This window comes from Egretta garzetta, unplaced genomic scaffold, assembly GCF_000687185.1.
Source record: "Egretta garzetta isolate BGI_Z169 unplaced genomic scaffold, ASM68718v1 scaffold553, whole genome shotgun sequence".
Lineage (NCBI taxonomy): Eukaryota > Metazoa > Chordata > Aves > Pelecaniformes > Ardeidae > Egretta > Egretta garzetta.
Window position 1 is genome coordinate 3,084,308 of NW_009259328.1, and position 19,554 is coordinate 3,103,861.

The following is a 19,554-nucleotide window of genomic DNA, read 5'->3' on the forward strand; positions in this document are numbered from 1 at the left end:
AAGGAATGTAAACCCGGTATTCACCAAATCCCCGAACAGTCCCTTAAGGGAGAATGCCATGAAAATAGTAAGAGGTTAGTTTAAGAGTAGTTAACCCTTGGAACTTAATGCCACCAGAGGAGGCAAGCAGGAGTGTACCACCAGGATCAAAAAGAAAATAAGTTCATACCAGTAGGCACATGAAAAGACGTTACAGGGAGCAGACAGGCACATGCCGATGGGTATCTTTAATCCAATAGCTGCAGATGGCCGACTCTGACAGAAACCTACCCAAGAAGCGTCCAGATGCTCATGCTTTCTCTAAAAGGTTTTGTCTGTCAGACTGCCCAATACTTGTAGCATTTTGTGTTTAAATCTCCACTAGAAGGTTGCTAGAGTTCATCAACATGATGCAGAACCACCGAGTGCATTGGGCCAGCAAGCTACTCCGAGTCATTTCAGGAGCAGAAGTAAACAGCAGCAACAGCATCACAGGACAAGCAAGTAGCCAAATGTTTAGACTGAGAAGTAATGCTTAAATACAACCTCTGATCTACAGCCTAATTCCCTAGGAATTCCTACTGACACGAGGAGCCAAGAATAAAACTGAATCTGATTTTATTTAATACATCTTTTAGGAAATATAATGAAAGTTACGTACTTCAGAAATTCAGTTTTAATGGGGTGCTGTTGGAAATGAGCCTACAAGTGGTAAATGATGGCCTCATGGGGAAAAAAAAGACATTATAATCCAAAAAACCAGCACAAATTTAGAGATTACTTTGGGCCTGATTAGATAAATTACATACAAGCCAACTCCATCAGGACAAGTTTTGTATACTAATTAGATTAGGAAACCATTCTTCTGTGTACATTATCAATTAAAAAACCAGAATCATTCTTCCAAAAAAAAAAAAAAAAGCAAGTCTGTATCTTAGGTCTGTTTATATCTGCCTCAATATAGTGCATTGACTTAAAACAGTTCTTAATTTTATCTTCTCAATAAATAAAAATGAGCTCGTTAACACATCTTTCAAGTCTCATAGGCACGAACTGAGGCAACCAGTCCTTCCCATTGCCAGTCAGAGGACCTGCACATTCAGGCATCCATGTGTACAAGGGCCTTAGTTGGTGCCACGTGCCAGGCATGATCAACCGGTAACCCAACAACACCCAAATCTCAGACCAGAGAAAGAGAAATGCCAGGGCTGGGCTGGGCTAAGCAAACATCCCAAAAAGAAAAATAAATATTGATTATGTGCTACTGTAAGAAACAAAATATTGAAGGACCACATGCTCGCCATCTCAGTTAACGTGTCAGTTAACTGAGCCCATTTGTGGACTCAGTCTACTACATTACTGTAACACCACTAAAGTTACGAGATACTGGCAGAGCTTGGATTTGGCGAAGAAGTAAATTTTCTGTTTTCTTATTGCCGTACATAGGGGTGGGGGTTGAAGGGTATACAAAGGTTGGATGCAAACAAGATTCTGGTTGTGCTTAGAGTAAAATTTACTCTGATAAAACCTTTCACTGGAAGGAGTTAGGAAGAGAAGTTCTGAACTAGGCTTATATAAGCCCTCAAATACTAATGAATAAAATGCAACTGTATGCAGCTGCTAAAAGCCTTCTGGATTTATTTCATTTTGTGAGCTTGGCCATTTTTGCATGGCAACTCTATACTCTGGACAGTTCTAATATTAAAATCCATTTATTTAAATGATTTGCTATGCTCTGATGATGAGAGAGTAAGACTGCAGATCAAAGACTACAGCTCTACTTCTGAAAAAGCGATGAATGAAATTTTTGAAGAATTGACAACTGTATTTTTCAAATTCTTTTGTCAGCAACTGCATAAAATCAAATTTGGTAGTTTTTCTTACAGATTACCTCTGGCATCTGCAAATTTATTAGAAACACACTTCTGGCAATAACTAAAGGTTCTAAAGCTCTGAATATGTAGGAATTCTATGAACAAAGCTGCAAATACAGCCCAGGTAATACTACCCAGTCTGCCTGTATTCACTGACCTCTTTAGCTCTGAACCATCCTGGTAAACAATGAGATTGATTGCTGTACGACACAATAAAACACACACTTAAGCTTCAGGGTCAGCTTCTTGAATTTTAAGGTACATAATAAAAATAGAACAATAGACAGTGTTTTGTATTTGTGCTTCCATAAAGGTATTTGAGTTTGTTGAAACTCATCTCCCCATAAGACATACCTTTACTTTGTTTGCAGTAGCAAAAGAATATAAATGAAAACACACTTCTGAACAATCCAATTATGTAATGACTTATCAGATTGTTAGGTTCCTTTGTTGCCTTTTACTAGCTATAGAAGTTGACAGCAAATTTTGTCAGCTATCTTTCTGGAAGTAATTTCAGTAAGCACACCTTACCTCCCTTAAAATTGGATTCTGTAAAAGCCACAAATCCACTTTTCAGATCAAGGAAACGTGACAGAGACTAACCTAAATTTCACAAAATTCTGCTATTGAAAAGATCCAAGTATTGAAATGATTATTAATAATAATAGCAATTCTGAAGCAAAGCATCATAACTGCCAAGTCTAAGAGAAATAATCAGTAAGCTAACAGGACAGAAATGCCTTACAATCCCACTTGCAAATCAATTAAGGTTTTTAAATTAAAATTTCTTTAATGCACAATTCTTAAGAATTTAAGTCCCACAGTAACTAAAAGCAAGAAGCATACAACACTGATCTAGAAGTCTTCTGCACTGAGCCATGACTCCCTCAGCCAGTGCTCTTAAGTTGCCCCCAGAAGAAATTTTTGAAGCCTTCCTTAGCTGTATATTTAGGCTTAGGGAAAAATGGTACTGCTGGAGTAATACACAATCGAAGTTAAAGAGGTGCTCCACTGCTTCAGTCATCTCTTGAATTCTTTGACTGACATGGTTGCTCTCACCAAGACAAGTGAGGTGAGTTGATCTCGCTTGAGCAGACGCAGATTTTTGTTCCCTCTGCCAATGCAAAGCAGCTGATCTTGACAACGACAACTTGAACTAAAAAAGTTCCACCACATTTTAAGCATGCGACTGGATTTTCTGTTACAGAGCCCTCTGAAGGTACCTTACTGAAAGAAAGAAAGAATCCTTACCCTACCGAGGACAGGCATATGATAAGGACAATGGGGAAAAAAAAAAAAATCCTTAGATACTGTACTGCCAGGGTTACTATAATAGAAAAAGAACTTCTCACCTATCTTTGAAGACCCATTTCACTGGCTTTAGAGACTGGACAATGTTACAAACACTTACAGAAGAAAAAAATCCATTAAATGTAAAGCATCATAACCTTATGCTTCAGGTACTACCAGCATGTCTTAGTACAGCCATTGGAACTGGCTGTCATGAACATACATAAACTGGTCTGGAAAGTGACAGATTCTGACAAATGAAAGATGATGGGAAGGTCAAAGGTCAACTATTAGTAGAAATACATGTTATTTAATAATCCAGAGGCCACTAAACAGAAATACAAACTAAAGACAGATTGCTGAACCCACCAGTCCTGTATTACATCAGCTCTAAGTACAGAGGTCCTGAGGTGATACAACACAGTAGGAATTTCCTGAAGACAAAGTTCCTCTGCAGTGTCAGATTCAACGCTTCAGTGCCATGGGTGGAGCTGAAGGAAAGGAGCCACTCCAAACCCCAGAGAGTCCCCACATTTCCCACCCAATTACTGCACTTGGACACATAGAAACCACACGCTAATGTGACAGTAGCTTGGGAAGTACGCTGGAGGTAAAACAGAACAAAGAACTAAGTTGTAAGAGTAATCTGGTTTTAGTATATCTGCTACAAGCACTTAAAATACAGGAAGAGGGCAGACTTCAGGGGTTAATGAAAAGTACAGCCCATGGCTCACCTTTCCAGATGTGAAGGTATCACAGGAGGGAAGGGAGGAAGTCTTTCACAAGCTGTGCAGATGTACAACTACCTTGCTGTTCAAAATTTTTTTTCTTCTGGTTTTTGCTCATTTGAACAGAGATGGTTTCAAACGAGTAGATTTGAGAGAGCAAGATGCGAGGAGGCTAAGCTGGCACTTCACAGGCATTCAGAAACTGTATTAAGACTTCTATGTGAAATCTCTTGTAACAGCATAGGAAGTCAATCTGTGGGGGGCTGTTACTTTTTGTATTACATTGTACTTGACTTCACTAACAAGGACCTTGCACTGAGGCTGGTATCCTTTCCTCAGAAACCTTTTTAACAGGAGGTCCTGAACGGGGAAGATCACCTGAACAACTACCTTGGTGATTTTATTCTGCAAGACCACTCCTTCAGTTCTCACCCGAGAGAAAAGCTGGTGCACATTCTGCCTCATTGAGTTGAGAGCCACACACAAATGCAACAAGACTGCATAGGGAAAGGGTTCAAGTGAAAATTGATACCCAGAAATTGTTGTCATGAAGTAATCCTCAATTTATATTCAAGTCTAACACATGCATTCTGTCCGATATCAATACTAAATCAGTTCCCTTAGAATTCTGCTGTCTTAGCAAAGAGCTGCTATTCAAAATGCAATTCCTTCCCCCAAAACACATACAGTTACAAAGATGAAGTCATGGCATATCTCCTCAAGCAACACAATGAAACATCTGGGCAAAAAGTGATCAGCTATCCCAACGAGAGACTACTGCAGCAAGAGGAAATTAAGACTGTTCAGACAGAACAGCGTTGCTTAACCAGTCTTAACCAGTCTTCCTCCTTTCCTCACTGCCTTCCAGAGTAGTTCTGAAAGGCCTCCAGTCTACAGCAGAGGGATTATTACCTCTAACACCCTGTTCAGCAAAGCAATTAGAAAGCCCCCAGGCTGCTAACGCTGAGAAATTGCACACAGCACAGCTCATGGTATCAAATGCATGATCATGACAGATTTAAGCAGCAAGAACCACTGTTTTGCAAGATGTTTTGAGGGCCCCAACACCTAGAAAACAGTTCAAAGGCATACTGGCGTAGTAGCTTTTTTCCTCCCTTTTCTTTTTGATTCAAAACACCATGGCTCATTGAAATTCATCACGGTAGCTGAAACTCTTCCTTACCACTATTTCCTCATGCTGTTTGATTTTTTCTTGTACATCACAGATGTGAAAGAAGCAGGATATAAAGTCTATTTGTAATGAAATTTAATTGAACAAAAAGACAAAAAAGCCCACTCTACAATCTTTTAAGCAATCAAAACATAATAGGCTTTGTACCTATTTGTACCTTTGTACCTAGCACTGAAATTTAAAAATTTATTTATAGCATAAACATACAAATAAATTAAACTCCTTTTTCATTTCACTTCTTAAAATACTGTGGATTTTTATTACATGACTGATTAAAAACAGAAAGTGCAGCCAATTTCAAGAAGTTACATTCAAAAAAAAATCCAAGAAGGGTGACTTTTCTTTTGAATGATGGGGCTTTTATCCAAACACAGACTGAGAAGTAGAGCAGGCTGCATTTCTCTAATGGACATATATTAAGAGAGTATTACAATGGCATACAGGGGCAGATGAGTGTAGGAAATTGTCTAGACTTACATCTTATTTATTTGACGTTTATCCTAAACAACATCCTGCAAAAATCTGGACTGGTCCCCTGTTCTCCCTCACATGGAACTTCTCCTCCTCTCCATCAACCCTTCCACTTACTGCCAAACTGGTTTTAATGCCCTTTAACTGAAGGAGATCACAAATACCGCAGTCCATCTCTTCGACAACACGTAGTTGAATATTGTCTCATTTTCATTCAGAAAATGTTTTTTCCTTTCACTGATCAAGAAAAAGAACATTTCTAATAGCCTCTTAATTATTCATTAAAGAAGTCCTATGTGGTCAGTTTGAGAGATTAAGTGTTTCTCAGTACTACAACTGGCTGTCTAAGGCTCATCACCCATTTACCTTTATTTCTGTACACAGTACCCACTGATATCCCCTTTCATTACAGTTCTTTTTTAAATTAGTGTTACCTAGTGATTTATTAATATTGTCAACATGGAAGGTTAGGGTTTTATTTGTTTAGGCAACCAACGTACACAATCCAGTAAAGCATCACGTTCACAATGGTCTTACCTCGAGTATGTACTTCTCTAAAGATCTGACGTTTTCCAGAGCCTCTGGATCCTGATGGATAACAACTACTTCCTTCAAAGGATACTGGGGGGGGGGAAAAAAAAAAAAAAAAAAAAAGGAAAAAACCCCAAAACAAACCACTTTTGTCCTCCCAACCAAAAATAAAGAACTTCAGAAATTATTATTTATCATTTGAAGTATTTTATTGTTGAATTGTTTGCTATTCCAAACTTAATTCAATTTTCCCAGGCTTATCCCAAAGTTAAAGCTATTGCATGTTCCCAAGGTATTGACAAGAGGTGTTAAAGAGTTCTAACCTTTACTGGAATGGTTTTTCTGTCTCTGATTACTCGTCCAAGCTCAATAACAGACTGCAAACAAGAAACGGCACTTTCAATTTTGTTGTCGATGAGATCCTCCCTAGATTAAAAAGGAAACATCATATTGCTTCATTTTCATTGTATCTGTTTGAGCAGATTGAAAACATTTTACCTCCTTCTTTGAAATTTCCTTCTAGAGATTCAATTATGTCCTGTTTGGGCAATTTGAAAAATGGACAAACAGGTTTTCCTTCTCTCTTTGTGTAGAGGAAGATGAGGAAATAACTTGCTGAAAACAAAAACCAGCTATTTTTAGATCATCTTTTGTTAGCACCTCTCACAAGATGGGAGATGACAGATTGAGTCATACTACCTACTCTATTAATATCCAATAAGAAGTAAGATGTACATTAATAATATCATAAGAAGATGCAAAAAGCTATTATAAATAGGATATTTATCATGACAATGAAATACCTATAAAGCAACCAACTCATTGGATATCAATTTATCATCTTTTCCAGGAATTCTAGATATTTTAGCTTGATGTTTTAGACAGCCTTGTCATCTTTCCTCCTGGCTTCATCATTTTAACACCCAGGCAGGGTGGTTTTGGTTTTGGGGTTTTTTTGGGGTTTTTTTTTTGCCTTTTTTGAGGGAGGTGGGTGGGTTGTTTGTTGGTTTTGGGGGGTTTTTTTGAATAAGCTGATGTTCTCAACTTGTTTCAAATGTACTAGCAGCCAATAGTTCCAAAAATGAGGTTTTCTTGATTTCTCGAGCAGCTGCATAACACTGTTGTCCTATCAAGACCAGAGGTACTGGTTCAAAAGACACTTGTGAAGAAAGTGAACAATGTAGCTTGCTGCAATATAAGTAGCAAAAGTACTGGGATGAAAACCATGCATCCAATAAGGATCGTCCACAAAAACAGAACCGGTAAAGCAAAACTTAGAACTGAAATATCCCCATCTTCTGCATTAGGGCTTTGATTAAGATGCTACTACCTACTTGGAACCTTTTATTCTTCCAAAAGCCAGTCTTTCAAGATGGTCCTCCAAAAACTTGGAAACGTATAAATTGTGAGATAGAAGACTTTGCTCCCAGAAAGATTCATATAGTATAATGTGGCAGTATTTCAATACTACTTGCCATTAATTAACGACACTGTGGAGCCAAAGTGAGACATCTTCACAGACTGCATGCATATCCACAAAATTTAATGCAACCAATCTGTTCAGACACTAAGCAATCAAGTAATACCTCAGTGGGATTTGTAACACAGGTATTGAGTCAAGTTCAGCTTGAATTAGGCGAGTCCCTTAGCTTTGCCTGTACATACCCATCATGTTGTTGTAGTAGTATTTTCTGTAACTGCATCAAAAAATGTCTATTATTATTAACTGACAACGTTGTCCTTATGTAGTCATCAGAAAAATATTAAAAGAAAAATGCAATGATGTGCTTAGCAACTCAGGGTGAACTCCAAAACTTTAACAATAATTTAGTTCTGAAAACATGTCTTTTTATCTGACAACAAAGGGAACAACTGATATGCAGGGGAACCAGTAAATTACAGACTAGTAGCAGACAAATATCCAAAGTACAAGACAAAGGAAATCTGTGCAAGCCACTCAAATACATCTTATGTTTGCATGATGCAGCAGCAAGTCAGTTAGCACTAACAGGAATAAGAAGTGACTAAGCCACTTTTAAATGTTCATGCTAACCCATGTCTGAACTGAGTTCCTGCAAATAGCTCACTATCCTTCCATTAACTGCTTTCTACAGGAGCTCAAAACCATTTCTGATAGCTCGCTGATGAGTTTTGCATTCTTTGATTACATATTCTTTAGAGCACTTTCCCAGGGAACAGAAAATCAGCACCATCATTATGTCAATTTCAAACTCCTTGTGGCAGTAACTCTCACTATTAAAGCTATCAGAAGGAACATACACCTTCCCTATAAGACATAGCATCCATAAAAGAAACACCATTACTAGAAGGTTTAAATTTTTAAAATGGCAAGTAAAGTATCAAGGTCAGCTCCCTCATCCTTGAGGGTTTTCAAACTGAGCTGCAACGCAAAAGGAAAGTTTGCTTCTCTTACATTCAGCAACTAACAGCAGACAGCAATGCAGGCAATAGCTTAATCCACTAACATAGCACCAAGGCACTAACGAGCAATTTATTACTGTAATACTAGTGTTTCCCTCGGTGGACCTAAAAAAACAAACCAAAACTAAACCACCAAACCAAAACGACTTCAGTTGTCAAGTTCTACCTGGGTTGAGCTGATACTACGGATAACCCAGCACATATGTCCAGTACAATTGTCATGGACCCAAACCTTTTCGAGACAGCTGGCACTTACAAAAAACCTCACCTACCAGCATCCAAAGAAACCATCTGTCTGGAAAGCTCACTCTCATATGATGTATCCTCTAAAAAGGAAGTGGCAATCTCTGGACAATGGTCTAAATTTTTGATCTGAAGCCAAAAGAACTCATTCTGCTGGCTCCGCATGTGGCCCACACAAAACAGTAATTCAAATCACAGAATCACAGAATCACAGAATCACAGAATCACAGAATCACAGAATCACAGAATCACAGAATCACAGAATCACAGAATCACAGAATCACAGAATCACAGAATCACAGAATCACAGAATCACAGAATCACAGAATCACAGAATCACAGAACTGACAACCCTTTCGGTGAAGAAGTTTTTCCTAATGTCTAGCCTAAACCTGCCCTGGCGCAGCTTCAAACCATTCCCCCTCATCCTATTGTCCCTTACCAGGGAGAAGAGGCCGACCCCCACCTCCCTACAGCCTCCCTTCAGGTAGTTGTAGAGGGCGATCAGGTCTCCCCTCAGCCTCCTCTTCTCCAGACTAAACAACCCCAGTTCCCTCAGCCGCTCCTCATAAGACTTGTGCTCCAGACCCCTCACCAGCTTGGTTGCTCTCCTCTGGACATGTTCCAGCAATGCAACGTCTTTCTTGTAGTGAGGGGCCCCAAACTGAACACAGTATTCAAGGTGCGGCCTCACCAGCACCGAGTACAGGGGGACAATCACTTCCCTGCTCCTGCTGGTCACACTATTCCCGATATAAGACAGGATGCCATTGGCCTTCATGGGATCCAGCATCAGCATTCACTAAGAAAGGCCTAGAGATGGGGGGATGCACACATTCCTGCAAACGCAGGGCCCACACCCCTTTCATAGGTAGGCATTACAGCTTCTAGTCAGTGCACATTTTGAAGTGTAAAAAGGATATTCCTTGCCCACCATAAGAAGAAAACATTATGAGCTGGGAACATGCATGCCTCCTAATTGTTTTCCTTCCTATCTACAATCCTTTAGCTCAGCACAAGCCTACTGCCTAAACATGGAGGGAAAAGAAATTCCCAGCTGACACTGAGGGCAGGGTGTGAAGTGTACTGCTAGTGAAATGTTATCCTACAGCAAAGAGACTAACATTAACCAGAGCTTAATCATAACAGAAACATTTTTTGCTTATAGAAAAGGATGTATTAACTATCATCCTGAAATTCTTCCCGAGGCAAAGGAATATTCATGTTATAAAAGCAGCCTGGTTTTTTGTTATGCAAAACAGTTTTAAACACAAGTACACGAAGAAGCAGTGTTCTGTGAAAAACAAAAAAAAAAACCCCAAAAACATCAAACAAAAAACCCCAAACCCAAGAACCAACCAAAACCCAACAACCAACCCAAACCCCATTTTACCACATAACAGCTGTCTCTTACCTCACTTGAGGAAGCATGAGGTAGTGGATGCTTTCAGTATTCTTTTCCTGAACTGAGGCTGGATCAATAAGTGTCTTCAAATTCTGGTACATCAGCTCAGTGATAAATGGAGTATATGGTGCCTGTAATATTGCATTCCATCATCACCTTTTCTTTACTGTTTGTACATTATGAGTCAGTAATACTTATGAATTACATAAGAACAGTTTAGCAAAAACAATGCTTACACAGTGTCTTCAACACAGAACTGTGATGTTATTCAAAACGCAGACTGAAATAAATGATGAAATTGCTCCTCCTTATTCACCTCCTTCCTGATATTTACATGTTGCTTTGGGGCATCAGATAAGAATTCATGATGTCTCTTTATCAGTCAGGTGATATTTCTTATAGTGCCACAGGGCAGATAAGCAAAGCAAAGGGGGAGGTGGAAAATGAACTCTGCTACACAAATCAGTAGCAATATGTTTTTTCTCCCCCTGTGTTCAGTCTCCGTACCCTTAGTTTTTATAGCCAACTTAGGCACAAAGAAGCATGCAATCTAAAAGATTAACTACATTGAAAATGTCAAATAGTCATAGTGGGCTGTAATTGCCTTACCATAAGTCTGCACATGGAGAACAAAACACTAAACAAGGTTTCCAAGGCCATAATGCAGTCTTCAGTCCCATTCTCGCCCTATTTGAAGAATTCACCAAGAAAAAAAAACAACTGCAATTTTAGGATCAGTAAGTGCACTTCAATAAACTTCAAAAATTTCCTATCTTAATGCAATAAATTGGTTTTCCAAACTGCATTCATTTTGCTCAATCCCGTCCAGCAAGTGAAACAGAATTACAGGGCACTTTGGTTGGTTGGTTTTCCTCAAAGCAGAGAGGAGGAAAAAAAAGCAATTTTAACTTCTCACTCCTCCATCAGGTACAAACTGATATAATTTAAAACGCAGCAGAAAGCTTTTGTGTAACACCATGAAGCTGCTATGCATTAATTAACACAGAGTACTAGGATTTTATTTACAGTACAAGATTGCAGAGGTAGATACCTACCTTTAGTCTTCTGCGATTCATTCTAACATACCAGTTGGTCAGAATATCAACAAACTTCACTAATCGAGGGACTACAGTGTACAGCCTGTAAGCTAGAAGGAAAAAATGTTTACTGTAGTTAATATTTGCCCTCTGCATCAAGCTCCTCACTTAAACACTTTATCATTTGTAGCTGTGGTGTTAAACATAAAACTTGAGCAGAAACAGATATGCTAGTAAGATCAAAAAAGTGATTAGACAAACTATTATGTTAAAATCATATTTTGAGATTGCACGCCATCAATTCTCATGCTTCAAGGCAAACACATCTACCACCAAATTGCTTCCCTAATCCTAGACAAACACGCATTATGGAAGCCTTATGCTTTTATCTGACTCGTAAAGAGGATAGTGGATAAAAGACTATTAATCGCAAAGGATTTGGCAAATCCTAGATTTGCACATGCTGTAAATAACAGAAATTATTGTAGAATCATACAATAAAATCTTAGAAATTACTGCCAACATTTTCTTCTTTGTTCACCAGATTTGAGACACCTATTTCAATCAATTCTCCCTAATTTAATTGCAATTTTTAATTCTTTTTCCAAGTAACACAGAAGGCTAAAAGAATCTAAAGTAACAGCAAGCCTGACAAGGTAAGAAGATAAACATAGCTGTATTTTCAAGTTCTGTGTAACTTAAAAGCATGGAGGACTGCCAACACGAAAAAGAAGGTCATTGCAAGCATCACTATGCAACTGGGAAAACAAATTTCACTTGTTCACAAGAGAACTGGGGGGAGAGGGGAGGAATGGACCTTAAATAGGACTCTGTTTTCTAAGGAAAAACTTGTCTGTAACTTCTCTAAAATCAAGGAGCTTTTTGATCTCTATCCTGAATCAGTTTCATTAATCCAGCAGCTACTGAATAAAATGGATCTTGGCTTTAAAAGCTCCACCACACTTTTCACTGCATTTTCTAAAATAGGAATGTTTTTAAAAGCAGAGTACTGGTATTTAAACCTAAAAAGGAAATGCTCAGAAGATGCATGCCATGATGGGGAAGACAATGTTTATGTGAGTACTTATATTCACAAAAAAAAAAATTCCCAGCTCTCTTCTAGCTATGCATTATTTAGTTAGGAGATTGGTTAAAAACAAACAAAACCCCTCAAAAAACCCCATCCTTCAGGGATAGTAAATCTTTAATAAGAGACTCAAGTTAGCCTGGAAACATGCATTTCTCCCCTCAACAGCTGTAATCCCAGTTCATAAACCAAATCATGAAATCTTGCTTTTTCATGACTCAAGAAAAAGGCACGCGTGTACATGGAAACACATGCACACACACGCGTGCACAGACATACACACTCTTCTTTCAATTTCAGTCATCAGAAGAAAAGTCATTTTGTAAAATAATTTCTTGTATTGGGCACTTAAGTACAAAAAAAAAGCATAATAAGCCTTACTGGTTTTATACACAGAATTTTAACTCCCCCTTAAAATGCAAAGAATTATTTGCTCTATTAATTTCCATACTTGCCCTATTTATCCAAGGGCCCAAATCCCAGACATTTCCGTCATGAAAGATGAGGTTTAGCAGAGAAACCATACTGCTGTTCAATAGGTAATAATTCATTTGGATTATCAAAGTGAAGCTACATTAGCTACACAAGCTGCTGCTGCTGAGGTTACTGGCACACCTCTCCCTAACTCGCAGCATTTCTGAAGAGAGCACGTCTACAGCTCTGGTTTTGGGCACCTATTAACCAGAGATAACAATTTTCCATGAATAAATTCCATGCCAGTTTTTCCAAGAATAACTGAAATGATGCTGCTTTCTGATACATGTTGTCTCCTTTTCTCCAGTTGCGGACGCTCTAGGAAGTCAAAAACTCTCCCCAGGCCAGGATTAGCAGAGGGCTGTTATGCCTTTCTGAAGGTTTTCTAGGCTCTTGAAAGCATCCCAAAGTTGGAGTGTGCACAGGTATGTTCCCCTTCCCACCCTCGGACTATTCAAGTGAGCTCAATATTAAACTGACAGGGACTGTATTTAGGCTGAAATACTGCTGGCTATTCAAGCTACTTGTAGAAACTGGGGCAGAATTAACATAAGTTTTACTTATTGGAAACATTTTTCTAGAGGCAGGCAATCGGTGTGAAACGTAGCCCCACTATAAAATACACTTGATTAAATGGAAGAAGCTAAGCTCAAGTGCAACATTTTTCTGGCCAGTGGTGTCTCCTTGCCATTTAGTTTCAAGCCGGTGTGTTCTTACACCTGATCGCATTCACAGGTGCTGGACCAGCACCCTATGGTGCAGACTGGGCCATTTCTATGACAGGTAGTGCCCAAACATCACCTCAGCACCACTCCCTCAGCTATGTTTTAGACATGGCAGAGAATTTTTTTTTTTTTGCGTCTTACAGGTGACAGTTATACGACATTAAATGGCAAATGCAATAATTTATTTTTGCTCACATCATGCCACATCTACAACAGCTTCTGCATTTGTTTATTTTTTTCATTATCATCATCAAAATCTTGGGTTCTAAAACAAAGCTTCTGTAGGGTATTTATCTCCTTTACCTAGCATTTGAGGTTCAGTTACCACTGCCATCTTCCCTTGCCTCTTCCTGACGTTTCCTACTTCATGTCATATGAAGTAGAAAACCTTTAAAAAAACAACCCCAAACTAATTTTTTCAAAAAGATTAGCACAGGAGTATCATGTCACAGTACCCGACTTCACTGCATCTCATCAGTATCTGTCTGACTGAATTCAGAGTTTATGCAGAAAAATAAATTGAAAAAATCATGTTGATTAATCACTTCCAAATGAGATGTGTCACTCATTTGATGAGCACATCATGTTATCTTCATCTCACACAGACAATAGCATTTAATACCAACACTAACATCTTGAAAGACTGTACGTTGTCATTTTCCAACAGGAATTTTCTTCTACTGCTTGGAAGGATCTTCTTGCTTTATAAAGATGTCAGCTGACACATCCCTTTTTATTAGCTTCATCTTCCTCTTAGAAATCCAGAGCAGAGAATTCAAGTTTCTACCCCCATGCTCATCTTCCTGCAAATACTATCTCTGTTTAAACCGTGCACTAATCCGAGATCCCATGTACACCATGTACACAAATTTTCCACTGTCCCCTCAAAATATTTTCCTCTTTACACGCAGCATGTAAACATGCATAAGTTGTGTATGTTTGTTTGGCAACACATGAAACTCAACACACCCCACCATCAAATTTCAAGGACAGAACTCTAGGAAGAAGCCACGTTCTTGTCAGACAGCTTTTATCACATTCCTGGTTTTGGTAGCTTGAGGATTCTTTCTTCCTTTAATGACATGTTCTTAGATGACCTCACCTGAATTTCATTATTACCAGAATGGCCTGCTTTATCTACTGTAGCAAGATAAATTCGTCTTGGTGAGACTGAACATCGTGCCATTCTAAGAAGGAATACAAGAGATGACTGAAGCAGAAGACAGCTGTCCTGTATCCTCATAAACTCACAGCTGGCATTTAGCTGTTCCTTCATTATCTATTGTCCCACTAATACTTTCCTTCTCCAAGCCCAAGCACACCTGCAGAAGGCTTCTAAAAATTCTTCTGAGGGCAACTTAAGATCATGGGCATAAGGGGGGTTTGTTTGTTTATTCATAAACAGGAACTACAATGGCAAAAGTCACCTTCTTTACAATATCTAGCCCTTAAAGGCACCCAAGCCTCTTCAAATTCCATTGTGACTTTAACTGCAAAGTTTGTAAGCTTACTGCATCAGACCAGCTACTTCAGGGGGCTCTTGCAGCACCTTCTCCTTGCAATTAAATTGCCTTAATATAATGTGAGCATTGAGAGGTATGGAATGATGAAAAAGACAACATGCAAGAAGAAAATCAGGAGAGTATCTTCTCACAGCAATGCAATAACCTAATGCTATTCCATCCTGCTGCACGCACTCCCAATATGATTACAAAGAAACTCTCTCTGTGGAACTACGCAGGGGAAAATTTATTTCTCTTGCTCATGTACCTCTCAAAATGATTTTATTTAGCTGAATAGAGCACTGCCCATTTTATCCTTTTTTATAGCTTCCCCAAATTTTATTTAGCTTCCTTTTTACCTCTTTTTCAGTTACTATTACAATATTAACTGCTTCAAGCACTGCAGATGTTGTTAGAGCAACAAGCTACATCACTGAGCTCATAGGATTAGCCGTGACAAAAAAAAAGCCTCATCACTTTTTGAAAGCTCATGAACAAAATCTGTATTAACACCCATGACAGCAGCATCCCATGTATTATGGTAACTGGTTAAAGATTTCCTTCCTTTTATCTGAACTGTAAGTCTCACATAGAATCTGAAAATCTCTGGATGAAATGGCTAGTTTTCCAAGTTCTCTAATCAAAAATGAAACACCCGTACACACACCCGACCAAACGTGCATACCTGCCATTTCAGCTTTGAAGAACTGAATGAGTGACTGGGTGAAAGAAAGAATCCATTTATCCATGATGTTATTGCTCTCCTTAACTGTGTTCTCATTGTAAAGGAATTCTCTTCCCTCATCCTATCATCAACATAAAAAACACAAAACACATTTTCAAGTCATAAGGGTATTCAAACCTCTTTATTAAACCACCTGTCAGCCACTAATATTTTGTCACTTCACTGTGTTACAGTGGTCTCCTAAAAGAGAACATTAAATCCCAGAGATACGCAAGAGAAAGAGCTAAGGAAAACCTGCCTCCCACTGGTGCCAATTTCACCACACCATACCTTCAACTACAAAGGAGGCCAGTTATTTGGATCTGTTAAACCAGATAAAAAGTAGTACAGCACACAACGGAACACAGTCTTTCTCTCCCTGTTTGCAGTGTAAATCATAGCTTCCAGACACAGGGTAGGATTCCTGAATTTACATAACTCTTTCATCTAGGAGGATCTGAAGCATCTACAAGAAATGTACTATGAAGATGAAATCTATTTGGGGAAAGGACATATAAAAAATATAATTATTTTTAAGAGCATGCGACAATTTCAACAGATTAAAACATAAAATAACATAATAACCTGAAAAAACAGGTGGAAATTTTAGGTGTCCAACATGCACATAGCATATTTTGTTGCTTTCCAGAATACTGATGTTTGCAGCCATCTGAGAAACTTCATAACACTTGGCTGATTCTGTATGGCATCACAAGCAAGACCACAAGCAAGCACACATGTCGGTGCCTACAGTCTGACTCTTTTCCATGTGAACATTCTTATGACTGGTTGAAAACAGAAGGTTTGGGTTTTGTGGTTTTTTTTTTTTTCATTTTTGGGGTGGCTGGTTTTGGGTTGGTTTTTTTTTTTTTTTTTTTTTTTTTTTTTCAGATTTACAAACACTATTTAACACTTGGTTTTAAGACTCTTTGGACTGTCCCTTCCCTCAGAGTCCAGATGAAAAAATCTGCTTGGATTATTCAACCCAGTAATGATGCATCCACTTATAAAGTATAAAGGAGAAGATTCTTAGGAAAGAAACGCATCTGCACACCCAGAAGGGCAGCAATCCCAGTGCGAGGTCAATCATTTCACCAACTGTGGTAATTACTGTAAGCATAAAATTATTATTAGGCTTCATCCAGGACATTGGGATTGTAGTTTCTCTCTTGCAGGAGGCAGAATACAATGAAAAAGTTGTTTAAACCTGTACATGAAATCTAATTTAAGCACTATTGCCTCCAGTAGCACATTCTTTTGCCTAACATATCTATTTAGAAAGAAACATTACATCTGCTGAATTACCAAAACTATCTGCTTCAGTACTTGGGTTTTCCACTGGGATCTTCCATCCCCAATTTGGCTGACCTTGCAGGATTTAATGGGATCACAGCAAAAAGCTGCAAAAGCACCCTTTAGATAATTCAAAGGTCAAACAGAAAGAACTGAAGTATATTTTTGGGGCAATGCGTCAGTTTGTCTGATGAACACTGTCTAGGGATCCTAGGAAAAGATTTGTTAAATATTTGGATCTAAAGTTACCAGGCTTTCTTCCCAAAAGGGGTTGTTAAAAAGATAAAACTGTGTATTTAAGTCAGATATTTACTGTACTATTTATTGAGGTCAGCTGCCTTTATAGGTTCAAATGGCAGCTCTCCACAGTGATCAGGCTGCTACTGTAATTTCATGTGTAGTACAAGGTTTGAACTTTTTCGCTTAGTTCCCACTCTTCCACATAAGTCTGCACTAACTTCTACCATTAATCTCAGCTGAAAGATTAAAATTGGTTTCAACAGAAACTATACAATATACGCATAAAATCTTCAATTTAAATGAAAAATTACTATAAGAAGGAAATTTTAATCTTGCTTCATTTTGAAAGTGTAGAAACTCTTGTCATTCATTCAGCATTTTTTAGCAGACTTCACACATAATCTACAAGCCTAAAAGATTATTGCTTTTATGATGACTTACCTTTCTTTCCATTCCATTTCTTCAGTTTTTTCTAAGTTGTATTTAAATTTAACTACTTAAAAAGTTAACTGTCATGTTACAGAAGGCAATCTTCTTGCTGTGGCTAATGTATTCAGTATCAAGTATTCCCAAGTTAAACATCTTTATGTGGATTCATAATTAAAGTTACAGTAAATGACTTAGCTCAAGAAATTGTCACAGCAACCACTACTGAAAGTAACTTTCTTTTTATTACTTATTTGCAGCTCTATCTGTGTTAAATCTGTATGCTGTTACGCAATGTTCTCAGCGCAGAGAAACTTGCATCCAGGTGCCACCCTCCGATGGCATCCTTGCTGCAATGTAGCCATGCATGACTACATGACATGGGTAACAGCAAAGAAAAAGCAGTAGCAGCACTCAAGGCAGTATTAGTGACACCTACTGCCTCCAAGCGACTACAAACACTGATAAGGCAATTACTAGAAAACCAGCAAGGCTAGATATTTCAGTATGGACATTTCAGAAGGATTCCCTCAAGCACATGTGGTATCTGGCTTTTAACTGGTGTTCCCAGCAAGGTGACCAGCAGCAGATAATTGCTTAGTATGTATTAACCCCAGAAATTCGAAGTCCCTGTATCTTGTTCATTCCTTTCAAGGATATAAATGCAATAGTATCACATTTATCTCAAATAAAAGCAAATTGAGAGCACCCTAATCTGAGAAATGATAGCTGTTATGTCTCCTACCTTCCACTCCTCCCTTCTATATAAGCTTGGTCGAGAAAGCGACAGGGTGATTACAGCTTTATAAAACAGGGGTACAAACAGCAAATAACACAGAAATTAACAGCGAGTAGATACAACCTGATCTAACTTTGAAGTCAGCCTTACTTTGAACAAGAAGGTAATGATCAGATGATCCCCAGAGTCAGAGTCCAGACCTCCCTTCCAGTCTGAATTTCTCTACGAAGCTAATTCACTCTAACAGTGGAAAAAGCACAGAGTCTTTTCCACTTTGCCTGTCCAAGCTCGAGATATGTACCTTATGTTGCAGGATCTGAACATTCTGAACCAGAAAGCGATACGCATTGTACCAGGGCAGGAAGACATCCTTCAGTATATCCCTTACTCCTTCCTCCTTAAATCTCAGATTTTCTGCTCTTACCACAGGAGAATTGATCAGGTATAACCTGAAAAATAAGAATGCAATGCTTAAAAGCTTAAAATTGCATATACTGATAGAAATGCACTTAAACCCTAGAGAGTAAACCCTAGAGAGCTGCATAGCAAGATAAAGATACCCAAGGGAGCAGTTTCACACTAAGAACTCTAAGGAAGACAGTATTGTAAGCATCTAACACATTGAACACAGGACAATTTACTTCCTACTGCTCCAGAATTCTTTTTATGATACTGCATATGGAATTTGAATTTAAAATTTCTTTTTTATTCCAGAAGTTAATTGAAGTGATAACACATGCTCAGAGGCTATCACGGTAGAAACCAAACAGTGGACACATGGAATTAGTGTTCATCTTTAGAATGGCACCTATTGTTTTGGTAGTATTTTGAATTCCTTAACTATGACACAGTATATTCCTACTCAATCTAGTTAATTTCCTCAACTTTTATGAAAAGCTTTGGGCCCACTGCAAACACAGGACTGAAGAGCAAGGCAAAACAGGCAAATCCCAGTACAAGAGCAGAAATTAACATTTTCAAGAAAGACAGCCCCGAAAGAGGACAAAGGATGTACGTCCTACCAATATAAATGTGCCTCAGCTCCAGAAAGAGCTTTGAAAGAGCAAAGCAGAGGATTCAGGTGACACTGACTACTTCTGTCAGAAGAAGCCCTTCACAGAATCACGCCCACCTCAGCCAAGGAGCTGAAAT

The 19,554-nt window shown here is 38.5% G+C and overlaps 1 protein-coding gene across 1 annotated transcript in view; it reads right to left on the bottom strand.

Moving 5' to 3' along the window:
• Positions 1-19,554, bottom strand: part of IARS1 (isoleucyl-tRNA synthetase 1) — a gene marked incomplete at its 5' end in the record, with an annotated part of 109,260 nt that overhangs the window by 21,248 nt on the left and 68,458 nt on the right. Inside the window, 7 exons of the mRNA XM_035892224.1 lie at positions 6,072-6,155; positions 6,389-6,491; positions 10,165-10,286; positions 10,765-10,842; positions 11,211-11,302; positions 15,666-15,786; positions 18,704-18,851. Coding sequence (XP_035748117.1) covers positions 6,072-6,155; positions 6,389-6,491; positions 10,165-10,286; positions 10,765-10,842; positions 11,211-11,302; positions 15,666-15,786; positions 18,704-18,851 — 748 coding nt within the window. The remainder of the gene's footprint in view (positions 1-6,071; positions 6,156-6,388; positions 6,492-10,164; positions 10,287-10,764; positions 10,843-11,210; positions 11,303-15,665; positions 15,787-18,703; positions 18,852-19,554) is intronic.